The following is a 25,052-nucleotide window of genomic DNA, read 5'->3' as shown; positions in this document are numbered from 1 at the left end:
GATGAGAAGTCAATACAGAACACCAATGACCACAACAACTTTTTTTTCTTTTGTTTGTTTTGTTTTCATTAGATTTTTTTAGACCAACACCAATATTACCTTACATGTACTATTACAACTACTTCTCAAGGTTGTCCCTTTTTTTTTTTTTAAAGGAAGACCATATGACACAACACCACACACTCTGCAGCTCACTGCATGTTCAGCTAGGGCTGGTTAACACACATCACACTATGGGGGCAGAAACCCAGAGATCTGATGGGGGCAGCAGTGGATCATGCATACTGCACTCCCACAGGAGCCACAGATGTGCTACTGGAAATCTCACATCAATTCCAGTTTGCTAAGTTTTGGGGGCTTTCCTGGCCCATGCAGAAGAGTCTTTCCAGGAACATGTCACTAAACAGATGACCCCAGCCTTGTACTCAAATCACAGCCAAATACGAGGCAAGGCTGGAGCTTCACCAAACTTTGAGCAGGATTGATAACAAATATGTCTTTGGAAGCAATGTAACATCTCCAGGCAGCACTGACAGCATAAGTCACTGGGAACAAAGAGATGTTGAAACTATTTGCTAACTGAACATTAGGATACACTCTATTCAGCTGCAAACAAAATTTACCCAAATAAATGGGGTGAAGGATGTTGGTAGCAAAGAAGGGAACAGTGTATTTTCATAAAGGCCATTTACACCAAATAAGATCTATATTAACTGAGCAGTAAAAGGTTCCTTAAAATCCTGGTGCAATCACCAACAAAATACCAAATATTAAGTAATGAATGTAACTTCAAAACGAGATCAAGTCAGCCTTGTCAGCTTGCCTGGTTCACAAATGCTTTTCTGTGTGCTGTCATGACCAATAAACACAAGAGCAAGAGGTTTGTACAGGAATTCAAGCAAAGATGACCTGGCATGAGGAGATGGTAGCTTTGGGAGTTTGTCTCTGAGGAGTTTCAGGGTGGCAGCTGCACAGGTTGGATCAAGCTCGTCCTCGTTCCCTTTGAGCCGAGTGTGGGAGCTCTGCAGAGCTGCTCCTGTTGATGCCTTTGCCACTGGGGCTTTTGGAGGTGACTGAGGTTCAAGCCCTGCAAAAAATCCTTGATGTTTAGGAGTGGTTCACTTCTCCCACCCTCACAGTCCACCCAAACAGCTCAGGGTGCTGACTACGTCTTCCTGCTTTCAGTTTGTGTTAGACATCATTCCCACTCAAGAGTGAAACAGAATTATTTAGTGAAACAGAATTATTTAGAGCACATTTGTCTTCCACAGATACTAAACCACACAATTTTCCAGAAGAAAATATCTAAGTGCTGGCAGAAGAAGGAAGTACACCCAGAGCTGCTCCCTTACTCACTCCTGCCCAACCACACACTAACAAAAGCTATGAACACTCTACATTCTCCAAAGTCAACAAGCCTTTAAAGAACATTATAAAAAAAACAAACCAAAAACCCACCCAAAAACATTTAAAGGTCCAATCTCTGCACTAGAAAACAGTCTGCAGAAGGACCAGGAATAAAGGAAGTTATAATTAAATATAATAGGATGGATTTAAGCAGATATCTAAGTAAAATAGCAGAAGAAATTATTTCATTACATTTATTAAGCTGTGGACTTGCTGTTCAAGAGGGAGAATGGTGCCCCCACAAAAATGTGCTTTTAAACAGCACTTCAGTGAAATAATAATGCAGGAATTTTCAATTTATGTCTCTGGAAAGGTGGCAGAGCAGGGCTCTGTCTCAGTTCACATCACAGGCCAGAAAGGGAAAATGCCTTTCTCAGGTGCTTTTATCAAAGTGAAACAGAATTAACCAAAACCATTGCTGTAACCACACTTCAGAATCATCAGTATTTGGAGAAGTAAACTTCCTTTAATGACAGAAACAGTCACAAACAGGGCCTTTGGCCCTTCTCAGTTAACCTGGTTAAGAATATATCATAAACTATCTGTAATGCAGAATTGCTCAGACTATATTTAGCATTTAAACTTCTTTCTTTTTCCTTTTTTTTAAGGACCCTTTCTGAAAAGCATTATTTAAAGCAAGTGGTTTGAGAGCACTTGTACTATTTACAAATAGTAAAAAAAAGTCAGAAGATAGCAGGTTTGTGTCACTCACCATACCTCTCATCTTCAGAGAAAATACTTGCTATGTATTAAAAGCTCTCAGAAAACCCTATTTTTTCTATTTCTTTTCCTATGGTGTTTACAGGAAGCATGATTACTTGTTCACAACACTGGTTTGGTTGAGGAGGAGGGGAACAGCAGAGACAAGCAGTCAGCAACAGACAGGAAAGGCAAGAGAGATAAATGGACAATGTGACATTTAGACAGATAAAAATCACATCTGGAAGATCAATATAGGAATTCTTAAGAGTTACAAGAGCAAAATATTTTCTCATTGATTTCTTATTTTAAACTATTAACAGAAAAATAGCTAAAAATAGATAACACTAAGACATCAGTAACATCACCTCCACTGTGGAATTTTAAAAAAGTATTTATGTATGAAAGTAGGTTTTGCTAACAAGATAAAGACAAGAGTGACCAGGCAGACAGCCCCAGCTGAATGGTGTCCAATGTCAGGGTGGGGTTGCTTTGTTTTGGTTTTAAAACATAGATAGGATTAAGTGCAGTTTTAAAAGTAATATTCCTCTCCAGAATTCTGCTGTTCTGTGTGGTTTGTTTAACAAGTACAGTACCTGGGTTCAAATTGTGCCAACAGCAGCTTTGAGAAAGAATCATAAAAGTGTTTAAATCCCCCTTTTTGTTTAAATTGGCCAAATGGCATCTATTGCCTGAAGCAATAAAGAAGCCCATGTTCACAAGATAAATCTATAGCAGGAAAGAGAGAGGCTGGGGTTTCAGCTGAAGTTAGGCTGCTGAATGCTGACATTATTGATTTTAGCTAGTTCAGCTGGCCTTGTAATTAAAATGTAAATTTGAGAAAGAGATTATGTCCTGACAGAAATGGTGGGATTAGGGGGAGATAAAAGCCCCTCAGTGAAAATTCAGAGAAAAAGCAAGCCCAGGTTTCCTCAGCTGTGTGGATTTAGACGAAATCAAGCTACTTCAGATTCACTGAAGTTTAATTGAAAAAACAGAGATAGAATATAAACGAGTATTATGGACTTCACCTTTCCTGAAAAAAAATTAATAATTTCTGCTCCCCATTTGTTGAATCTTAGTCAAGGCAAGTGGATGTGATTTATAATAGTACAGACACTGTCCTAGATTGTAAGGACAATTCAGCAGTTCAGGTCCAATATTTCCCCTCTCACTCCACTGTGCTCACAATGAAGATGCCTGCTGGTATTTGACTCAGGAAGCAAAATAAGCTTTGGACTTTTCAAAGCTTACCAGTGCCTTTGAATGTAGCTATGCTTATTTATGTGAAATCTTGGAATCCTTTCAAAATTCAAATTAAAGAAAAAAGATAACTCTTTTTAAGAGTAGTTAAGAAGAGTTCACTAACATTACATAAACACTTACTTTGGCTTACTGGAATTACAGAATATGTTGATATAATGTTACCTCTCATTAATTAACCCTACTTATTACTGCTTTACAATCATAGCTAAGAACCAGAAAAACACAAATATACAGCATTTATATCAAGCCCTTCTATACCTTACACCCTCACCTTTTAAGCTTCTTCCTTATGATTTTGCATCCCTTGGTCATTGCACAGATCCTCTGAGGGATACTGCTGTGGCAAACTACTTGAAAGTGTGCCAATATCTTGTGCAGTGAGCATTAATTTCCAACAACTTTAGCAGAAATCAAGTGTATCTGTTAGATTTCCTGGGAAATTTTTATTTACATAGAAGAACCTCTCCTGAGAATGAGGAGAATTTCCATGACCAGCTGATCAAGATGCATCAGAAGAAGTATCTACAGTCAACAGTTCTACATGGCTGTTGAAGTATTTTGTTGGAAGGGACAATCATGTTTTTTCATAATTGTGAAAAGATAAGCTTTATTCCAAATACTGCATTACAAGCAGTTTTACTCATTTATTGTCCTAAGTGTGGCTAGGTCTCTCTAGGTTCAAGCTGTGCTAAAGGAGGTTGAGGTTGGATACAGGAAAAGTTTCTTCTTGAAAAGAGCAGTTAAACACTGGAAGAGGCTCCCTGGGAAGTACTGGAGTCACCATCCCTGAAGCATTCAAAAAGATGAGATGTGGCAACTTTGCTGTTTAGTGGGCATGGCAGTACTCAGTCATAGTCTGGATTTGATGATTTTAGAGGTGTTTTCAAATCTTAAAGATGATTCTGTGATTCCATACAGGACTTGTGTTTGTGCATATACAGGTATATCAAAACACACTAATATAAACAGGCAATCTCGTTTGTAAATGTATAATTAAATACTTCTAGAGTTTTATATCCTAAGAGAAATGGAGACCACACAGGCATTTGATTACAGAAATTCTGGTCTGGGGTTTTAACTTCAATGCTGAATAGCTGTTTTCAATACACTTATGATAAATCAACACATGCTATTTACCTCATGTAACAACTACATCTTTTCTACTGAATTCTTTTTTAAAGGATTTATAGTATTATTAATAGAAAACCTATTCTAGATACTAGACTTGTCAGGCTGAGAAACACAACTGTGTTACCTACATTTTCCAAATTTAAGAAAAGGAACCTGAATTTCAAAGAGGTAAATAACTAATTCTGCCCAACATTCCCCCTGTAAAACCTGATATGCTTTTTCTCCTTAGAGAAGTCAGGTAAAAGCCTCATTTAGCTTAGACAGTGCAATTCAAAGTCTCAAACCCAGCCCCTGACAATGGTGCTTTATACATGCTGGAGTTTGCATGTTTGTTTCTGCTGAGGTCTCCACTGAGCTGTTTCTCCACATAAAACTGCTCTCCACATCCTTCACAACATGCAGGGACAATTCCCTCAGAAGTTCCTGAGGTATAAATCAAGATAAACCAGATAAATCAAACCTGACTGAAAAGCTGGACCCAGACAAACTGAGAACTCACTGCAGGAAGGAAGGAAAATGCTTAGGTATAATTTTTAATTTCCATCTAGCCAGCACAGGGGGTGTCTATTCAAGGATTCAACAGCAGCTACTTCATACACAGAAAAGTATGACTGAGATGCCATCAGATTAGGAAAGGCAGTCTGGGGACATCTAACCCAGAAGAAGCACATCACATTGTGAGGAAAAGAGGGAAGAATTTCAGAAATGGATAGAAGTAACTCTTGGGAACTGTAGCTTTGATTCCCATATGAAAGAAATCTCAAGCAGACTCCAAGATGCAATGTGAACCTGTAAAATAGCTATCAGAGACCTAAAAACATTCAGCTTAAGGCTCAAATACAAGAGAAGTAATCTTATTAACCAGAGTAGAAATAAAGGTTTGTGACTGCACAGTCATTCCTCATATAATTTTGGATAAAGATGAAACTTGGATAACCAGTAGACTGCTTCCATGCTAATAGTCCCAAGTCAGATGGGTTCCTCTATCACCTCCTGTAAAACAGCAATAGGACTCCCCTGTTCTGAAGCATTATTGCATGGGTAAGTAATGCTTGCAATGAGACAAGAACTGCCAACTAAAGTGGGTGCTTTGGACTAGAGCTGAGAATTGCTCCATTTTTATGTGGGAAAGCACATCCCTCAAAAGAGATCATTTCCCATGTGGGTCAGAGCACAGCTGCAAGCCAGGCCAAGACCACCAAGGGCAGGAAGGAATCTCTCATTCTTTGGCATCAGCCAAAAATTCTATTCTATGGGATAAGAACAATTTCAGGAGCTGCACAGCTCCATCCCTTACCTCATCCACCCTAAGGCTTTATACCAATGGAACCAACAACTGACCAAAAAGACCAAAAATATGGAAAATCTCCTGTAGAAAGAAGATTTTATTTCCCCCTGAAGTTTTCCTTGAAATGAATAATGGCTCAATTTTCCAGGGCTGAGCAATGCCAGCCATACAAGGGCAGGTCACTCATCAGTGCTATCAGCAACATCAGTGCCCAGTGGTGAGATCTGAGCAACCATATGAAAATTATTTCCAGTGGTGTTTCTTTTTCAGCCAAATATTCCTCTTTAGCACCACAGTGTATTTTAAATGACCCTGTGGTCCCACAGGAGAGCTGGCCTCTTGTCAGCTGCAGACATCAGATGCAAGTGTAAATAAGGATTATACAAATGGGAGGTCATTAAAATTCTGGTAATGCTAATTTGGCATGACACCTCTAATGGGTTATATCTTCACACTTCAATTATCTAATCACCTAAATTCTTTTAACAAATTTACATTTCATTTTATACATCAAGATTCAAATTGACTTCTTCAATTCTACCTCCACCCAAACTGCACCCAATTTCTGTATTTAATATCATCACCAATTTTGAGACTATAGTTATTAACCACATAAACACACAGATAATACAACTGCATGTGTCTATATACTTATGCACAGAACTTGTCCTTCTAAATAAATTTTCATTTTTAACAAGTTTTTCAGTTCTCAGGAGAAACACAAAACTTATCTTGTTGGTAGGATACATCTTTGTGAGAGAAGTGAAAGGAAATAAAGTGACATTTAAATCAATAATTTACATGTCACATTTCAATCCATTTCCACAGTCATGTTTTAGAGCTTTGTTTTCTGGTTTACTGTATCAAGTTAATTTGGCTTGTTCAGGAAAAGTAACAACAAAAGGAAAAGTAGCTTTTAGCTATTCACACTTTCCACATAACACTGGGATTTTATTTTACGTGGGAGGTTTAATGTTCCAGTTAGAACATTCCACTCATTCAGACTTTCATTTTCTAAGCTGTGATTTTCAAGAATTCTGATTTATTTTCAGAACTGGGAACGTACATAATAGCTTTAAATGGCAGTAAGTAAAGCTGAATGACTCAGAAGCATCAGGAATGATTAATTTCTTTCAAAATGTTATTTTTTAATGAATGTATCAGATAAAGAACAGCCAAGTGTGACCATTAGCTCCTACATAACCACAGGTATACAAAACGAGAGGTTTTGTTTTCTGATTGATTGACTTCTTCACTATAAGGTATTTTCCTATCAGCAATAGTTTAAATACAAATTGGGAATTTCTTAATCCATTTTGATTTTTAAAACATCCCTGAGGAGATGCAGGGTTCTTCTTTTATCCTTCCCTATAAAAAGGAATTCAAATAGCAGCCAAGTATTGTGTTAGTGTGATACAGGGTGGTAAGATGCTTTATTTTCCAGAAATATGTGTCCATGAGGAAGATGGGATAAAAGGAAAGAGGTGAATACCTTTCACTTCCAGTGGAAACTGGCAAGTACAAACAGAATTTTGCATGTTAGAATTACTTAGGCTGCTGCAAAAGATATGAAAAATGAGTTCCAGGTGGTAGCTGCAGCCTGACTTTTATGAGGTAAACTGCAGAATTGGGAAAAATAAGCATCGACATTGAAAAAGCAACAGCAACAGCACCAGTCTTACACAAATACTCATGGAAAAATGCAGGAGCAAGACACTGCTCACGGGTTTTTTAACTTAAAGCTTTCTGATGGCAGCTACCCTTCTCCACAATGTACTGAAATCTTGGGAGTCCTCAAATATACTGAGTTACACAGAAGTAAAGCTGCAGATTTACTAAGCAAGAGGTGCAAAGGACAAGGAGCAATGCACTGAAGTCGAATTAAGATGAACTTTCTTCAGTAACACCACCCTCAATTTCACAAGAACACAAGTAAGCATAACTTCCTTTAAAAATTATCTACTTTTACTAAGAATTCAAAATTATAGTTTGTCATCTGGCATGTGCTCTGTGGCTGTAATTCTGCAGTTGAAGGCTGAGCTGCATTTAACATCTTCTGACATCAATACCTAAACAAAAAGAGCCACCCTGCAGAGCTTTAAGTTGGCCATTCTATGGGAGGAAGTAGCTGTGCATATCCAGCTGCTATTAATGCAGGTGATGGAACAGCCCCTTATCCCAGCTCACCAGACTGGCACCAGCATTTGTATGTGACATTCAGGCTCATTGCCAACCTCACTTTGCAATCCCTTCACTCCCAGTGTGTGCTCTGCACAACTAGAAGCACACAGGGTGCTGCTCCTGGCTCTGAGCTCCTGAGGAAGATGATGGAATGGAGTAAGCTGTGGTAGATGATGTGTGCTCTGCACACCTACAAGCACACAGGGTGCTGCTCCTGGCTCTGAACTCCTGAGGAAGATGATGGAATGGAGTAAGCTGTGGAAGATGATGTGTGCTCTGCACACCTACAAGCACACAGGGTGCTGCTCCTGGCTCTGAGCTCCTGAGGAAGATGATGGAATGGAATAAACTGCTTGTCTCAGTTGCTCCTGCTCCTAGAAGTATTTGTTTATCCAGAGCCAATCACTGCTCTGGTGTCCATGTAATGACTTCCTCAGAGCAGGCAGAGATTACCCACACTGCTGATCACTTGATTACTTCAGCATGGCTGTTTATTTACCTTGCTGCAGCAGTGACACGCAGGGATAAAGCTTGTCACAGCTGGGCAAACTCACCATATTCCTTCCGCAGGTGGTCTGGAATGTGGGGCTCATAACCTTCCTTCTCAGGGACCTCCACAAACTCATCTTCATCCTCATCATCATCATCTGAGGCTTTCATCTACAGAGATATTTTTGTTGGGGTTATTTTCTCTTTATTTTCATGTGAAGACTGTTTTTCATTTCCTTTCACGCTGAAAATATTTTGCAAACATCCTGATAGCCCTACTGAGACTTCTCTATGTCAAAAATATTTCCCTAATTATGTATTTAATCTTTATCTAAGATTAGGTCTTTGCTTAACATTTTATCTCTAAAGCCATTCTCTATCCTAAGGGCTTCTTTAAAGCCCCTTTTATCCATTAGAACACATGCAGTTGGGGAAGTCTGAGAAAGTGTGAAGCTATAAAATAAGACCAAAAAATCTTAAAATAACATCAAGATTTTGACTTAATGAGCAAATTACAGTCTTAACTCTTCTCATTTTGATGATTTTACTCATTTACTAGCACTCAAATAATCTGTGGCATGTTAAATGGTATCACAAATTGTTTAAGAGCTCAAAACCAGAGCAGGCAAACAGGAGGAGAAGCCAAAGAATGGGTAAGCTAATAGTGACTCAAATAAGAATATTCAGATCTGTATACTACATGGTACAGTGTGTTTTTTCACAACAGCACTAAGAATAATTTCATAAATTCATTCCTTAACTGATTTGGTACATCCCAACCATTTATACCACCAGACAGCACACACTGCTCTGATAAAGACCAACAAAACAAGATTTTCTTAAATGTGCACTTGGTCTGTCTTGCTCATGGAAATTGAGGATCTATGAGTAGGTGGGGAAAAAAAAAAGGAGATCCAACTAATCAGTGTAATTAATCCACATAAGTGGCTTCCTATGTATAACTTTAGCTAGCAACTGCTGTGTATGTGCCATCAAATCTGTACTTTTTCTAAGCTTGTTCCATACCTGAAAATGACTTCTATTTCTAAACTGCACATAAGCTAAAAGAATCTGTGTCACCAGACATGGCCTGTACTATCAGAGCTTCAAAAAAGCAAATGCCAACTAGCCTAAAAAGGCAACAATGATGGAGGCTTAAAGCAACTTTAAGCTTTATTTCCTTTGCCCATGTTCAGAGTCACCTCATTCCCAACAACATAATTAGCACTTTATTATTGTATGTTTGCCATGTGCTTTTACAAGAAAATAGTAAAAGGTATCCACTAAATCCAACCTTAGCACAGGCTATCACTTCTTCCACCTCATTGCAGCAACCCAATTGACAAGGAATAGCATAATTTCCACTATTTTCATCTGTGTTCTTTACTTCTATTAGTGCACCTGGATTCTGTTAATATTCATACCAACCACTCATTGTTACAAGCACCAGAGGATACTACAGGTTTTGCCTGCAGCAGAATTTTCCCAATCTAATTCACTACTCTAATCTTGTGTCACAGCTGAGTTCCTTTAAATCATACATACACTCTAAAGCCAAAAATCTAGCAGCTAACCTTGGTTTATCAAATGTGGTTAAAAAATTAAAATAAATAATAACTTAAAAAAACCCAGTATTTCTTTTTGGCCACAATTAATTGTAAGTGGGACTGTATTAATTTCTAATAAAGAATGTTGATGGCTATTAATACAAAAATATACATTAACACATAATGAATGGATGGTACAAGTTAGAAGTAAAATTCTACAAGCAGGACATCATCAAAATTTTCATGTTCAGGTTCCATTTCTTACCCAGCTATAAAAAAAAGATTTCATCAAGATAAAATTTGTCATAGATGATCTCAGTCTGCAACTTTGTGTCATAATGTACAAACTGACTAACTTTCATATCATAAAAAGGGAAAGTAAATTCAGTGTATTCCCTTTGTTTTCACTCAGTCTGTAAACAAATAAACAGCAACAGGTTTAAGGAACAGAGAAATAGTGTTAGACAACAAGAGGACAAAACTCAGTCCAGCCTGAACATTTAACTTAAGTTGCCAGATTATACCTAGAAGAGCAGGGATACAATACCAGTACTTCCTTGCATGTCATATCTGAGAGGACTAGAGGGAAAGCAGAGTACTATCTTTAATTGAAATTTCACCTAATTTGTTCATATCACTCAAGGCACATATCTCTCTGTATGGTAATATTCTAAAATTCAGTGGATCTCACTAATCCTCCACTGGAAAACTGCACTGGAAGCAACTTTGCTGTATTACCTGCATGATCTCAAACTTTAAAGCACATGAAAAGCCTGGCAGAGAAAAGGCATAATCAGATGCAAATTCACTTTGTTTAGGTACAATCCATGAACTGTGCATTCAAGTACTATAGAAAACATTAATCATAGGAAACTGTAATTTTTGTTATCAGTCTAACACTAATCAAAAGGGAAACCTGTCACTACCACTGACCTGTGAAACGTCCCAATTATACTCTTCAGAAATGACAGGAGCACTTAACTTCCTCACTGGGTAAATGACGACAATCAATCAACTTTGAATAACAATGAGCCACGGAGCTGAAAATTATTTTTTGTATAGAATCTACCCAGGAATTTATGAAAGGTGAAAAGCAACCCAAGGTTTTAGGGGCATTATGGCTTTCAGCTAGTGCAGCACATATCAAACACTAAACAGAATTTATGTGTTTTAATTTTCTAAAAGGTAGATGTGGACTTGGTGCTACAATGCATAACATATAATGCCAGATTTTAAATATGGGGGTCATTTTCATAAAATATTATGCTTATTGTTCACACCCTTGAATTTCCCTGGAGCCTTCTATTAAATTTAGATTTCCTGAAAAAAAAAATTAACTGCTTAGCTAACTATCAGGAATTAAGCCCTCTTTTCCCTTCAAACAGACATAAAGTCTTTATCTTGATAAAATCATTAACAAGTTAAATAAGTTATCTTTTTACTTTAAAATATTGAAGTTGTCACTGTTGGAAATTCAAGAAGTTGCACAGTAATAGCAGGTAGTTATATCTCAATTTACTTCATTCCAGTGGTACTTTATCAGAACCATCCCATTTATGTATGTTTGTTCCATTTCCTTGCAAGAGAAAGTGGGAGAGCTCATGGACAATATTATTAGTTAGAAAAGAATGTTTTTTTAAAGTTCCAAAAAGCAACTTCTACAGAGGTAGTGGGAAAGCTCAACCCCCTCCTATCTATGCTTCCACTACAGGAAAACCTTTTCAGTCAATTAAAAAAATAAAAATAAACAATCCACCATTAAATCAGAAGAAATAAATATTTAAGACAGTAGTTTTAAGTGGCCAAATAAGTAAATTATAATCCTTTAGGAATGAGGGGTTACTTGCAACCATGAAAAAGGAGACTAAGATAAAAACATGAAATTTCTAGTGTGCCATGGCTGAAGGGAAGTAAAGCATAAGAGCAAGTGATAAATACCACAATGAAAAGCTTTTCTTGTAGTGTACAAGATTAAATACCTCGAAGATAGGTAGTCACAAAACTGCTTGTTTCTCAATCACCTGTCAAAGAATGTGAGAAAGAAGCTCCTGGGTTCAAATCCATTCTAATTATCAGGTGATATGAGGAAACTCTGGAACACAGTCTTAGCACAGATGGAGGGTGAACAGCCCCTCTCTGTCACTAGAGAATGGTCCATCAGAGCCCCAGACATCAGAGGCTGCTTGCACCACCACTGCCCCTCAAGTTCCAAGGGAAAGGGAATTTTTACCCTGTTAATCTGCTCTAAAATGCTGGTATTTATTTTTGTATTTATTTATCTAAGTCATAGAATGATGTATTTGCAAAACTATGTGTTGGTTCTTGGTTTCTTTAACATGGGTAGGATCACTAACTAGGTAGCTGTATTCCTGTGAGAAGAAATGGGATTTACCTAGGCAATTTTCAGAGTCTTGAGCTGGACTTATTTACATATGAGAATATGGTTTAAAAAAAAGACAGAAAATATACAGGTATTCTTTTCACTGTAATCACTTAGAACATTTTCACAATTTTCCTGATTTTTTACTAAAAACTGAAAATAGTGCTGACTATTCCAACTAGACGAGTGCAATCAAATCATTTCCTCCCTAACTCATTAAAAAAAAAAACTTGAAAAAACAGATGTTTCTTTATTACTCTGCATTATTAAAAAACCTGGAAAAAGCACTGGATGCAAGTAGAAATGCAATTGTTTCTTTTACTTTGCAGTCAATGCTCCAACAGCCTCCATCTGTTGGTGCAGCTCAGGGCAACCAGAGCCCCAGTTAAGGGCCTTGTTCACCCATCCCAACCAGTAATAAATGTGAAAAAAGCCTCCACCCACCACACAGCACTTGGAAAGATGTGAAGAAAAGCCCTTGATCCTTTGCTCACTTTTATACAAATTGACTGCTACATTCTGTTAAGAGGATTTAAAAACCCGAGTCTCTGCAATCATAATTAAAGCAAGCAATAAAATTACTGAAATATACAATGCAATCAGTTTACAGGACTAGATGTACAGCCACTACTAATTATCTTAGAAAAAGAAGCAAGAGAAAAGATAGCACATGAAGAAGTCATATCTACTCACTAAAACACCACTTGCAAACTACAGCTGGGACCATTAAATAAATTTTGCATGGTCTAATTAACTTGGTTTGCAATCTCAATTACTTTTCACCCAAGAAATCACTTTTGTTCAGTTTTATGTGTGCCTGTTTCCCTTTTCTAAAAAAAAAATGATGTAAGACATCCTCAGACAAGTGAACTCTAAACTTCATTTGTCTTTCAGCAGGCTTGATGGCTATGCATTTAAAAACCCATTCTATCTTATAAACTAAAAATTAAATGTACTCAGCTGTGATGGTCGTCATTGCATCTGCTATTTATATGCTAATACCCTCACTGAAAGATCTTGCAAATTATTCCACCATGCCAATATCTCATGTGCATCTACTCAAAGCCAACTAAATATTTTTCTAGAAGATTTTGGTTAGGGACCCAGAATATTTATTGCTGTAGAACCTAGTTAGAGGGGCAACCTTAAGCACATGCATTTTTTATTCAACCATAACACAAAACATACTTCAGGTATGTTAAAATGAAATTTGGGGATATTCTATGCAAGAAAACAGTGACTGGGGTAAAATTCTTCAGTGCCAGTAATAGAAACTGAGTAGTCAGTGTATCTTTAATGTAAAGACACATTCCTCCTTTTCCATTCTTTTATATCATCCAACACAGGATGACATGGAAATAAATGCTGGCATTTGGACAGATTTTAGAACCATGCTCGAGTTTTCTCATGTGCAACACAAGGAAAACACAAACTACTAACAGAGCTGTCTTTATAAGAACCTCCCACACAGCCTCCCTCCCCTTCACTTTGTGATATGAACATAAATTCAAACCCCATGACTGCAAATTAGATATGTGGTCCAGGCAAAGCACATTTTATGTTCACCCGTAAAAGTATCACCATTCATTCTAGGTGTAGTTGCTCAACAGCACATAAGCATCTTGGCCAGGCTGACTTTTATTTAGGAATGCACTTTTCACATTATTTCCTAATTTCCAGGAGTTAGCAAAAATGCTTGAAGGGTTCCAGCCCAACACTTTGCCAGAGTACACTGGAGAATGAACACACCTTGCTCCAAATTGCTTTAGCAATATAACAACTGCCTGATGAACCAGTTTTTCCCTAAAGCAAGAGTCTGTGAGGATTCTCACAGTCCTGGGGGGGCAAGCTCAAAAACCAGCTCAAAAGACTCTGCATCTTCATTAATCCTTTCAAAAAAACTGGTATGTCCAAGAGACCCAGTGGACCAGTGTGTGCCTTCACAGTTTCAGAGGGCAGAAAATAAAGGCAGTCTAGAAAAACGGTACATTGGACAAAATTATTACCTCAGAAAGATTTTGTAAGGCAAGTTCAGTATTTCTTTAGCAATAACCACTCAAGATGTGTCCTCAGGTGTATTTTCATACCTCACCACTTGAGCTCCTACCATCCACCAAAATCATGGTTGCATAAACCATCTTAATCCTTAAGTAGGTACATCAAAAGGGCCAAGTTCTCTTGCACAATCCACATTTTTCAGAAAGTAAGGATCACATTCAGGGGAGATGCAACAGTTTTAGTTAAACTAGTGAAGGCTTCCACGTCTAACAATAACATCTCAATTAAGTAAACCTAATTTACTACAGACAGGTAAAAAATTATTCTATGCAAATACACATAACCTTACATGTATTTCTGATTGTGGATTTCAGGTACAAAGACATTTTAGATGTGGATATATTTACTTTCATATTGCTCATCAGCTAAATTTAAATGCATTAATATATGTTTCAAGCCTAAAACTTTTCTTCCTTTTCCATTTTTATAAATACACATTTAGCAATGTACCTCTATGGACCTCACAAAAAAATTCACTTCAAAACACTATTTCCCCTTGCAAGGTAGGATGGATAAAAAGCAGGAAGCAAATTTGTATCTCCTACTTAGAGAATACACACTGCTCAGTATTCATAGATGAATCAAGGGAGATGACCCTTGGGCCTGAAAAACTTAAATACTTAACATGAGGGTTAACCTGATGATGGAGACATCCTCCTTTATTTTCCACTCTATTAGAGGGGCTCCAAATTGCATTGTGCGACCTGCGAATCACACAGGGCTCAGAGGTCGTCACAGTGACAGCCCCAAGAATTCATGGCTAGATCTGCATAACAAGATATTTTTAATAACTTCATAGCAGTGGCAGGCTGCATGGCCAGGGCAAAGCATGAAACACACCACAGCAACATTCAGCTCTAGGGAAGAGACAAAACCAACCAAACCCATCACCCAGCTATCAGACACTTTAACGAGGGACTGCTGTTCTGAGGGCTAATTTTACAGTTTTATTTTACATCAGTCCTACATCCTAATAAAACTTAAAAAAATAGAAAGCTCTTTTAGCTGAAAAGTGATCATTTAACAGAAATAATAAGAACATGACAAACATGACAGTAAAAATAACACCAATTAAAACAGGAAGGAGGGAAGAGGGAGCATTAAGTAAATACTTATGACCTAGTTAATATTCTGTGTTTACTTTTACAGTTATGGTTGATCTGGCTTTTTTGATAAATATTACCTAGACAAAAAAATCCAAACAATTTAAATGTTGCCTGGGCTACCAATTTGACCATATAAATATTAATAAATTTTACTATTTATTCTGACCACATTACATGCTAACAATGTATAAATCTGGTAAAGAACATCTTTAGGAATAATGCTGCTGTAGTTATCAAATAGTCCTATATTTCTCTACAGAAAACATACTAACAATCAACATCAAGTTATCATTTAAACCTTAAAATTAAATGCTTCCAGTTTTCATACGGCAACTTCTTGCTAAGAGTTGCAGTTTTTGTTAAAAAGCAGCACCTGGGGAAAAGAGTTCCCTACAAAGGTGCCTCTCTTGCTGCATGGTCTGAGCATGTTTCAGTAAATGTGGTTTCAGGCACTGTGAGGGATCACTGATGACAATTACCTAACCCCCAGAAACTAAAATTTCTCTAAAATGAACAAGAGAAAAAACTGTAAGGATGTAACTACAGGAAGCTGTTACAGAGAGCTGTCAACAGGACTGGATTCTCTATGGCTACAGAAGCAGAAAAAGAATTCTAAAATTCAAGTGCAGCTCTTTTTTTTTTTTCCTAAAGCAAGCACTAACTTAACAAAAAGACAGACTTGAAAAGAGCTGGTTATAAAGCTACAAAATTATTAGGTAGAAATAACTCATTAGAATTGCTAAAATGCCCAACTGTAGTAGAAGACATAGGGAAAAAAATCAGCAAGTGTTGTAACCAAGTAATTGGCAGAACTCAGCTTAATTTATAACTTATTAAAATTTAAACCTTTTAATGTATTTTAGGACTAAATTAGCAGCAAATATTTAAATTGTAAATTTGTAACAATTTTCTGAAAAAAATCTTACTTGTATTATAGTGAGGTTTGAGTATCAGGTTCTGGACAACACAAGGACAGGCTCCTCCAAATCTAATTATTAATGGCATTATTGAGTTCAACCAGATGTTTCACATGGATAAAATTAAGTACACGAATAAATCAAGATCCAAGCACATGCTTAGATTTGACAGAAGATAAGGAAAGGTGAAACAAAAAGTAATGAATACAGTTAATGAAAAACTGTATATCCCTGGCTGTTAATGTAACTTGAAATTTAAAATTCAAAGTGTAACAGGTCTGTTAAATGATCCCTCTGCTGTCAGACACATGAATGGGATGTTTCTCACAGCATCTTTCCTCCTGGATTCTGTCTGCCCAAGTTTTAGCCAGCCTCAGTACTAAACCTTCCACAGCTTCCCAAGGTAATCACATAAGACATAAGCATATTTTGAGTGTACAAAATCCAGCTAATGAGCTACATTTCTATTAACAATGTCAGGATTTCAAGTATTATCCTAACGGGTAAGTCTTTATGGAAAGGATGTAAGTGAAAGGTGGCATGCATGATTTAAAATACAGAACATACTCGTCCTCTCTAAAATTGCAAGATCATTTGCACCTAATCAGCAGCGAATCAGACATTAAAAAAGAAAAAAATTAAATTCCAGTATTATAAGAAAAGGAAGAAGACATTGAGAAACAAATCTATTTTTAACCAGCAAAAAAAAAAAAATTAGAACAATTTGATTATAAGTTATTCCTGCAAAAGAACTGAAAGTCTGGAGACAGTAGTGTCCATTTAAACACCAATCTAAGCCAATAATTACAGCTGTACTTTTACAATAATTCATAGAGTCACGAATTAACCTGAAATCTCTCTGGTGTTGCTGTTTCAGGTAAGTTTACCTGGAAACACAGACTGAGCAGATGGCTGGCTCTGGATCAAGGCGGCACAGAGAAAATGTGGAGCATGCAGTTTGCACTCCCTCTACTGGGCACTGGAATTATCCTGAGCAGGCACTCAGAGAAGAAAGGTTCCTGTCTGAGCACTGTGCTACCGTGAAATAAAAGCCTTTTTACAGCTCCCACTCTCTTCAGCCAAACCCAGATTCACAGAAAAATGAATTTCAAAACCCTCAAAATGTTTATACCCTCAAAATGCATTTCCTGTCAGAAACCTGACACCCCAAAGAAGGATTTAACTACAGTGAACATAACCCATGTAAGCACACAAAATCTCATTTACCTTTGACCAATATGTGTAGTCTGTGATTTTTTTGTCCACCCATCTGAAAAAGTAACACCTTGTAAAAAATGCCTTGACTTCTGATCTACTGGGAGCACAGCAGTGGGAATGGAGGATGTGTGGACTGGGCAACTGGGTTGTATTAATAATTATAAAATCTGCTTCAAGGGATTTGTTTCTAGACAGTTAAAGGATAACATTTGTTTTTCTTTTCCCTTTCCTTCCACAGCTCCTGAGAGGCAAGCACAAAACACAGGCTGCTTGTGCTGGCAGGGTGTGAGTGTCACATAGAAATGATGGCCCTCCTTGTAATTAAAACTCTCTGATGGTTTGTGTTCTTCACTCTCATGGAGGAGAAAAGTAAAAGTAGTTATAGCTCATGTCACTATAAACCACTTAAAGTCAAAGTGTCTCACTGTATAAAGTTCTGTGCTTTCCTTCAAGAGACTTTGTATAAAAGGGAAGTTCCCTAAACCTCCAGGAGGTTCTCCTGTGGTTTGAAAAGCAGTTTGACATTTTCATTTTTCAGTAAAGGTAAAAAAGAACTTGAGAGAAAATAACTTGTGCTAATTGTGTAACAGGTTCTGACTGCCAAAGGCACCTGCCTTGGAGGCTTGTGCTCTGTGATATGGAAAATGAAATGAGAAACAATGGAAAGCATGGATGTAATAATAAGGACTGCCAAAAGCACACACCTTGTGAACCAAGCAAATATTTCCTCTGTAGAATCAGGCCACGTAACCACTAATTTCTTGCTCTCAGTGTAATTTATATCAAGCTACACTGCAGGTATATTCATATTAAACTGCAGCATCAAGAATCACTCCAGATATATACAATTATTTGCATTTCAGCCATATCCATGTGTAACTGATCAGCTAAAAGAGAGTAGCAATGACACATGGCAAATGTAAGGCACCCCAGGACCTTTCCTCTTTGAAGTGGCAATTTAAATCTCTGTGGGATCGAGAGTTATAGTGGAATTCACAGTAATAAATCTCCAGTTTCATTGTCTCTCAATAAACTCTTCCCTTCATCAACTTTCTTGATCTCAGTTTGAGGATGGGTAAAGCCTTTACTCCCTCTGTTCCCAGACAGAACAGAAAAAAAACACAGAATAGAACAGATGAAAAGGGGGGGAATCAGTCACCACAGAAACCTGGAGATTGAGCACGAAGAAAATGCAGAAAGTCCCAGGAGCATGGGCAAGCCCAAGTCTCCAGCCAAGCTGCCAAGTCCCTGTCACTCTGTTTTATATTTGCTAATTAAATAAAACCTCTCTCCCTGAAAGAATGGCTTGCTGTGGTGCAGGATCATAATGACAGTTGAAATGAGCAAGTGCACAAACAATTCACCTTCACATTCTCCAGTTAAGGATACAGCTACCTCAGAGTGCAGAACTGCCATCCTGTCCAAACACAGAGACGGCACAGACCACCCCCAAACCCATCTACATGGGACCCTGTGCACTCAGCCACTGATCCACACTGTCCCTCTCTGCTCCCTGAGCTTTATCTCCAGCTGTGCTCATCCCCACACGTGAGCAGCTCCAGCACTTGTGGTCCCAGGTGCCACCAAATCCCATCTGGGAGCCAGGGCTGTGCAGGACAGCCAGGCTGTCACTACAGCTTCTCTTGGCTTCAGACATACAGAGACAGCAAAACTGGCATGGCAAGAGCTCCAAGGACACGAGGACACCTGGACAAAGCCACAGCACCTAACACAGGCAGCAATGCTCCAGAGAAGAGGAGATGTGTGCAGTGTTCCACATGCTGACATGTAAATATTTGACAGATGGGGATTCAATAACCATGGCCTAAGAGATTCTGTTTATTTTGTTCTACTAGACTCCCAATTTGCCATGTTTTTATGTTTCAATAAAGTCATCTGACACACGAATAAAATATAATTTATGCAGTTTCCTTCTGCTGTACAAAGCTCTCTGTGTTCAGGTTATAAATTTAAAATAGCTCAGCACTAACACTAAATTTAGTTATTTTCCACTGGAGAGAAACCCTAGGAATATTTATATATTGTTTTCAATGCTTAAGTTAACTCAGTCTGCATTGCTTCACTTTGAAAGTATTGTGAGCATTATGTCTTTTTGTCCTCTTAACAATGGCATTTATTAGCTTTCAAATTAATAAAGTTATTAGTTTTAAACATGCTATAGAAGCATACAGACAGCATTGGTCACCCTAAGTGGTAACAATACCACTGTTAACACACACACAGATCACATTCACACACACACACATGAAAATCAAGGCTTGAATGTCTTTTATATCTTACAAGAAATATAGCAACCAATATTCCATGCAGAGGTGCAGCAAATGAAGTCCTGTCAAGCAAATGGCAGGAATGACAGCAGATGTCTGGATTCCTTCATAGCTGGTTGCATAAAGGTAGCACACATATTTCACTGGAGACAAAAGCCTCTGACAAGACAGTCTTTCAGTACTTTTCATTCAGAGTTGGCATTTTTGACTGGTGTGGCACATCAGGAAGTGTTAAGATGATGAACCAGATTAATCTTGATTTAGCTTCATTTGTACAATGAAGGCAAAGTCTACAATACTCAGTTGTGGCTAAATGAGGCTGCACAATTTAGCTCAAAGTGTTATGTCCAGATCAAATCCTTACAATCCAGTAAATCCAAACCAGACTCTAGTCTGGACTCTGACCCAAAGCACTTATTTTCATGTCAAGCTATGCAGTTATTTCATTTCATCACAGCCAACAGAAATTAGTATCATGCAGCTCTGCTTTTTATCTATGTAAACGGGCTATAAACTCCTTTTTGGATCTGAATAATGAATTTGATCTTTCAGCTTCTGTTTACTCACAAAGTCTACCTATTTCAATAGAACTGTCATAGGTAGTTAATCTCTGTGAAATAAGGTTGATAATCTCTGTGAAATAAGTTGGATGCTCTAAACTTTCCTATCATAACCTTAATCACATTACATGTTTAGTACAGAGTAAATGCTACATAGCAGAGAAATGACTTTCCTCAACTGAGAGACTCAGAGTTTAGCAAATTGTGAAAGAACATGAGCAACACAGTGTCTATTGAGAAATATGCACAAAAGAAGCTGAGGACTTAACAGTGTTACACATAAAGCAGCTAAGAGTAAATACAATCTGCACTTACCCACTTCTCTATCCTAAACAACAACAGGGATGCTTAAACAGTTTTGTTCTAATAACCAGGCCCCTGGAATATTATCCAGGTGTTTACTGCTCCTTGAGGGGAGCTACAATCAGCTGAACTAATGTACTTTACAATAAAACCTGTGTTGAAAAGTTTCCCAGGTTAGGGCTTAAGAGAAAGAGCATTTTTCTGTATACAAGCTAAACTTTACTAATGGCCTGCTCTAGTAAAACAGAATTTTAAGAAACTCACCACTTTTCTTTTTCTTGCTTTAAAGGAAATGTCCATTTCCTTGTATTTCCTCATAGCAGTCTCCATTTTATTCTTGAGTTCAATGGCACGTCTTAGCCTATCATCATTGACTCCTGCTCTGGTAAGTAGCTGCAAACCAAGAAAACAACATCCTTATTCTCTTCTAGAAATCTGAGCCAAAAAATATTTCCAGTTTTCCCCCATAATTAATGAAATAGCATCACAAATTCCTTTGTTGTACAAGTGACAATTAGTGAAGCCAATTCAATTTCTATCCAGACTATAAAACTAACAGCAACTAGTGAAGCCAAAGAATGAACAGATATTACAAACATCTTCTGAGAGTGCCCTCCAGTAGGCCAAATTCCATGCAGGAGGCTCCATGACACACTGCTAAGCTGATAGAGAGCTGTCTAACAAAAATAAGCTGTGCTTTACTTTAAGACTTTGCAAAGAAGCCAAGTTTTACCTATCTTAAAAAAAAAAAAAAAAAGAGAATTGCCCATAGGTACCACAGCCAAGGCTGAGAGCTATCCAACAAGCTCCTGCAGCATCCTTTAGTCCTCCCTCAGTGAAATGGAAATCTTCTCTGATTGTTCCTGTTTCTTCAACCTTCATTTCCTTGTGGTTCACTCTCCCTCAAACTTTACTGTATCCCAGTCCTTGTTTCACCATCTTTTTACTAAAAAATGAAGAAAAAAAATTTCTCTCTTAATCCCACCTGAATCCAGGACTGCACAGAAGGCCAGAACTTATTTCTGAGAAGTTTGTGAGCATCCATGACACTGTTTATGATAGCAGTATTGTCTTCATTCTCTTGCACTTTTATATCTGCTCAAAACAGGGGAAAAGAGTTAGTGCATGACATTTATGGTATCTGCACTACAGGAGCTTAAGAAGGCAAATTACTCTAAGACATTTGATCACTTCAGGGAGAGTTACAAACATCAGAATGATTCTCTGCTCAGTATTAATTATTCTATTACTATCCACACACTCAAAAAAACTGAGGAAAATATGAAAAGTGTTCAATCCAACATGCCAGAAAGAGTTGTTTAGCCATCATTATGAAGCAATGACCAAATAAATCACAGACAGGTTCAGTCTTACTATTTTCATTACATCTTGTCCCAAGTTCAAATGAATTATTGTACCAATTTCTTCATATTCAATACAAAATAATCCCTACCCTGGTAGTAACAGGGACTTGATTGTCAAAGAAGCCAAGTATGCCATTATCCAAGTGAAAGTTATACTTTTCACCCATTGTTGTCAGCAAAACGAGAAGCAGGTATCACCCTTACTGTCCGCACATGGAATTCCCTTAGGGCAGGAATTGTAAGAGATTTCCAAAACACAAACCATCCTGATTTTTCTACAAGTAACTCACACTAGCAAAGTTATACAAAAATGGTGTAATCACTTGCTAGCAAAACTATTTGCTTGCAAGGAAGAAGTTTCAGAAACATCCAATTGTAAGATTTTTAAACTAGCAGCTTATTCCCCAGCTACAGAGGGAAAGAGGTGAATAGCAAAGAGGAAGAAATTTGTATTTGATAAACAGATTGTTTTTAGACACAAAAGACTCATTATAGCTACTATGAAGTGCTATAATGGGCTTGCAATAACTATTACAAAAATTCAATCTTAGAAGGTAATTAATGAAATCTGCTAATCACACAAAAGAACACCCAAAACGAAGAACAGTTACTAGAGGAACCAGAAACAGAAAAATAAATAATAAACTAAAAAAAAAAAAAAAAATTAAAAAAAAATCAAAGTGGTGTCCAGGAATCCCAAAGCAAAATGGTGTCCAGTAACCCCAGCATTCAAGTAACAGAAACAAAACCAAAACCACAAGCACAAAACACTTCAGAGAAAGGATGCCTCCAGCTACATGTCAGAAGTTTTTCCAGGTACCTGTGGAGATTTCAAGGTCTAGAGTATATTTATGTGAAATAAGCCCATGGTTCCTAACAAAAGTCTGGTAATCATCATCATCATCATCATCATCATCATCAAGAGCAGGGCCACTGTATCGAACATCTGAGCCTGTGCCTCCATCCAGCTCTTCTTGCTCAGCCTTCTCATCTGCCTCCTTGTTTCCATCAGCTGTAACACACTGAGAAACAGGAAGAATGTCCTTGCTGCAGCAGGGCTGCTCATCATCCATGCACCCCAAAGAGGATGGGGTAACTTCTCCCTGGGAGGACAAGGGGGATGCAGGTCCGGCCTCATTAGCAGATGTTTGTTTGCTGAGCTCAGGGTCAATCTCGTTCACCCCAAAATTGAGAGGATCTGGCATCAGCAGCTGGAAACAGTTTTCCATCTCTGTCAGTGTATCAGCAATCTCTTGGGACAGTTCTATCAAGACACAATTTTTTATAAAATCATTAGATACTGTAAAATGTTAATGTCTCCAGAGCAGACCCAGAGGTACAAAGCAAATATGACTGCCAAAGGGGGAAGCCATTTCTCCACTCACAACTGAGCCATACAGATCTTCCTCTTCTGCAGAAACTGTCCCTATAAAAGTGACCATCCCTAAGCAGGAAATCTAGAATTTCAGAATCTACATGCCAGACATGTACAATCAGGGCTCCTCCTTTCCTTAGCCTCTCTAAAATTTCACTATGTAAAGATTACTCAAGTGGCTTCATAGAATTTGAAGGAAAATGAGGTTCAATGAGATATTCTTAGTGATGCTGGTGGGTATTCATTTTACAGCCATGAATTTTATTGCTGTGTGTAGGAATAGCCATGAATGTATGTTATTGCTCAAAGAGATACTACTGATATAAGTTACTTTAGAAAAGTTAAATCTCTTTAAAATTCCACTATAGTGCATGAAAACATTTCCAGCATGCAGAATAAATGCAGACACAATTGCATGCATTACATACACCAAAGTAATTTAACTAAATAACCCTTTAAACTGCAGCATAATATACTTACTACTTCTGTTATTCTTTGGGGTGACAGAAATGTGTCTGCTATGCACATATTGCTCAGAGACTCAGGCCCCAGTTACATTTTCTAGCTGCACTGTGACACTTTTCCAGTTATCCTACACTGCATCCAGGATTCCTGTGCAGACCATTGCCTGTATTTCTGGAACACAAGGACTGTATATATAATGTAAGGAATGCCATAGGCCAACAAGGCATGGGGAAGTCTGTGCCTAACAGAAATTAAGTCACTAGCTCCAAGAAGTCTCATGATTTGTTTACTTGGGGTGATGCACTCATACTTTACTGAATTAGAGACCAGACCTTTACTTGATAACATTTTCTTTTTTTTCCATCTCTTCCTAGTGAACTCACATGACAGTCACTTCTTTCCCTGATATTCTTTAGGTGACAGAAAGGGAGGGCTAGCTCCAACAAATGCAGTATTCCTGCTTTCTGTGCTCAGCTATTATCTGGGTAGCTATTCTCTCAATTTTTTTTATATAACCTTAAAAAGGTTGCTTTAAAAATGAACAAAAACAAAAAATGCACTAAAAGAAGCAAAGGAACCAACCTTCCATTTCTTTTTCAGTTCTTTTGACTTTTTCTTTGTAAATGTTCTCCAGTCGTTTTTGCTTCTCCTCTTCCCTCCTCCTTTCAGCCACAGTTCTGGCATGCACATCCTGAAAATCCACCTAAGGAGGAAATTAAGAAAAAAGTGTAACATTCCTCCTAAGAAATATATAGAAAATCCATTTCCTAAGATCCTTATCTGTGGTGAAAAATCCTGTAACATCAGCCATCAGCCAGAAGCTCAGCAGCATCTCCTTTTATCTCTTCTCCCCCTTGAATCAATAACTGCAGAGTTTTTACTCCTACTAATAAAGAACTGTTGAGAATCAATGGCTTTCAAAAGGAAATCATAAGGTAGAGAAACAAACCCCTTAAACCCCTTAGATTTTCACATCCAGAGTGCAGGAAGAAACAGGGCTTTGGGAGACT

At 37.7% G+C, this 25,052-nt stretch overlaps 1 protein-coding gene across 7 annotated transcripts in view; it reads right to left on the bottom strand.

Moving 5' to 3' along the window:
* UVSSA (UV stimulated scaffold protein A) overlaps positions 1-25,052 on the bottom strand; it is a 46,208-nt gene that overhangs the window by 17,289 nt on the left and 3,867 nt on the right. For 5 of the 7 annotated variants that reach the window (XR_011682288.1, XM_071447171.1, XM_071447172.1 and 2 more), the window contains exons 3-8: positions 24,625-24,745; positions 23,023-23,466; positions 21,824-21,933; positions 21,103-21,231; positions 8,527-8,632; positions 910-1,087 (exon numbers count right to left, since the gene is read on the bottom strand). Coding sequence is in view for 6 of the 7 variants with exons in the window: in XM_071447171.1 (XP_071303272.1) it covers positions 910-1,087; positions 8,527-8,632; positions 21,103-21,231; positions 21,824-21,933; positions 23,023-23,466; positions 24,625-24,745 (1,088 nt within the window). In the remaining variant the exon portion in view is untranslated. The remainder of the gene's footprint in view (positions 1-909; positions 1,088-8,526; positions 8,633-21,102; positions 21,232-21,823; positions 21,934-23,022; positions 23,467-24,624; positions 24,746-25,052) is intronic. The other 2 variants (XM_071447175.1, XM_071447176.1) reach the window with 1 other exon arrangement.

The sequence above is a fragment of the Agelaius tricolor genome, unplaced genomic scaffold (genome assembly GCF_023055355.1).
Source record: "Agelaius tricolor isolate 1412-34295 unplaced genomic scaffold, bAgeTri1.0.p SCAF_24, whole genome shotgun sequence".
NCBI lineage: Eukaryota > Metazoa > Chordata > Aves > Passeriformes > Icteridae > Agelaius > Agelaius tricolor.
The sequence above is the reverse complement of the archived record's forward strand: the minus strand, read 5'-3'. Positions and strand labels throughout refer to the sequence as shown.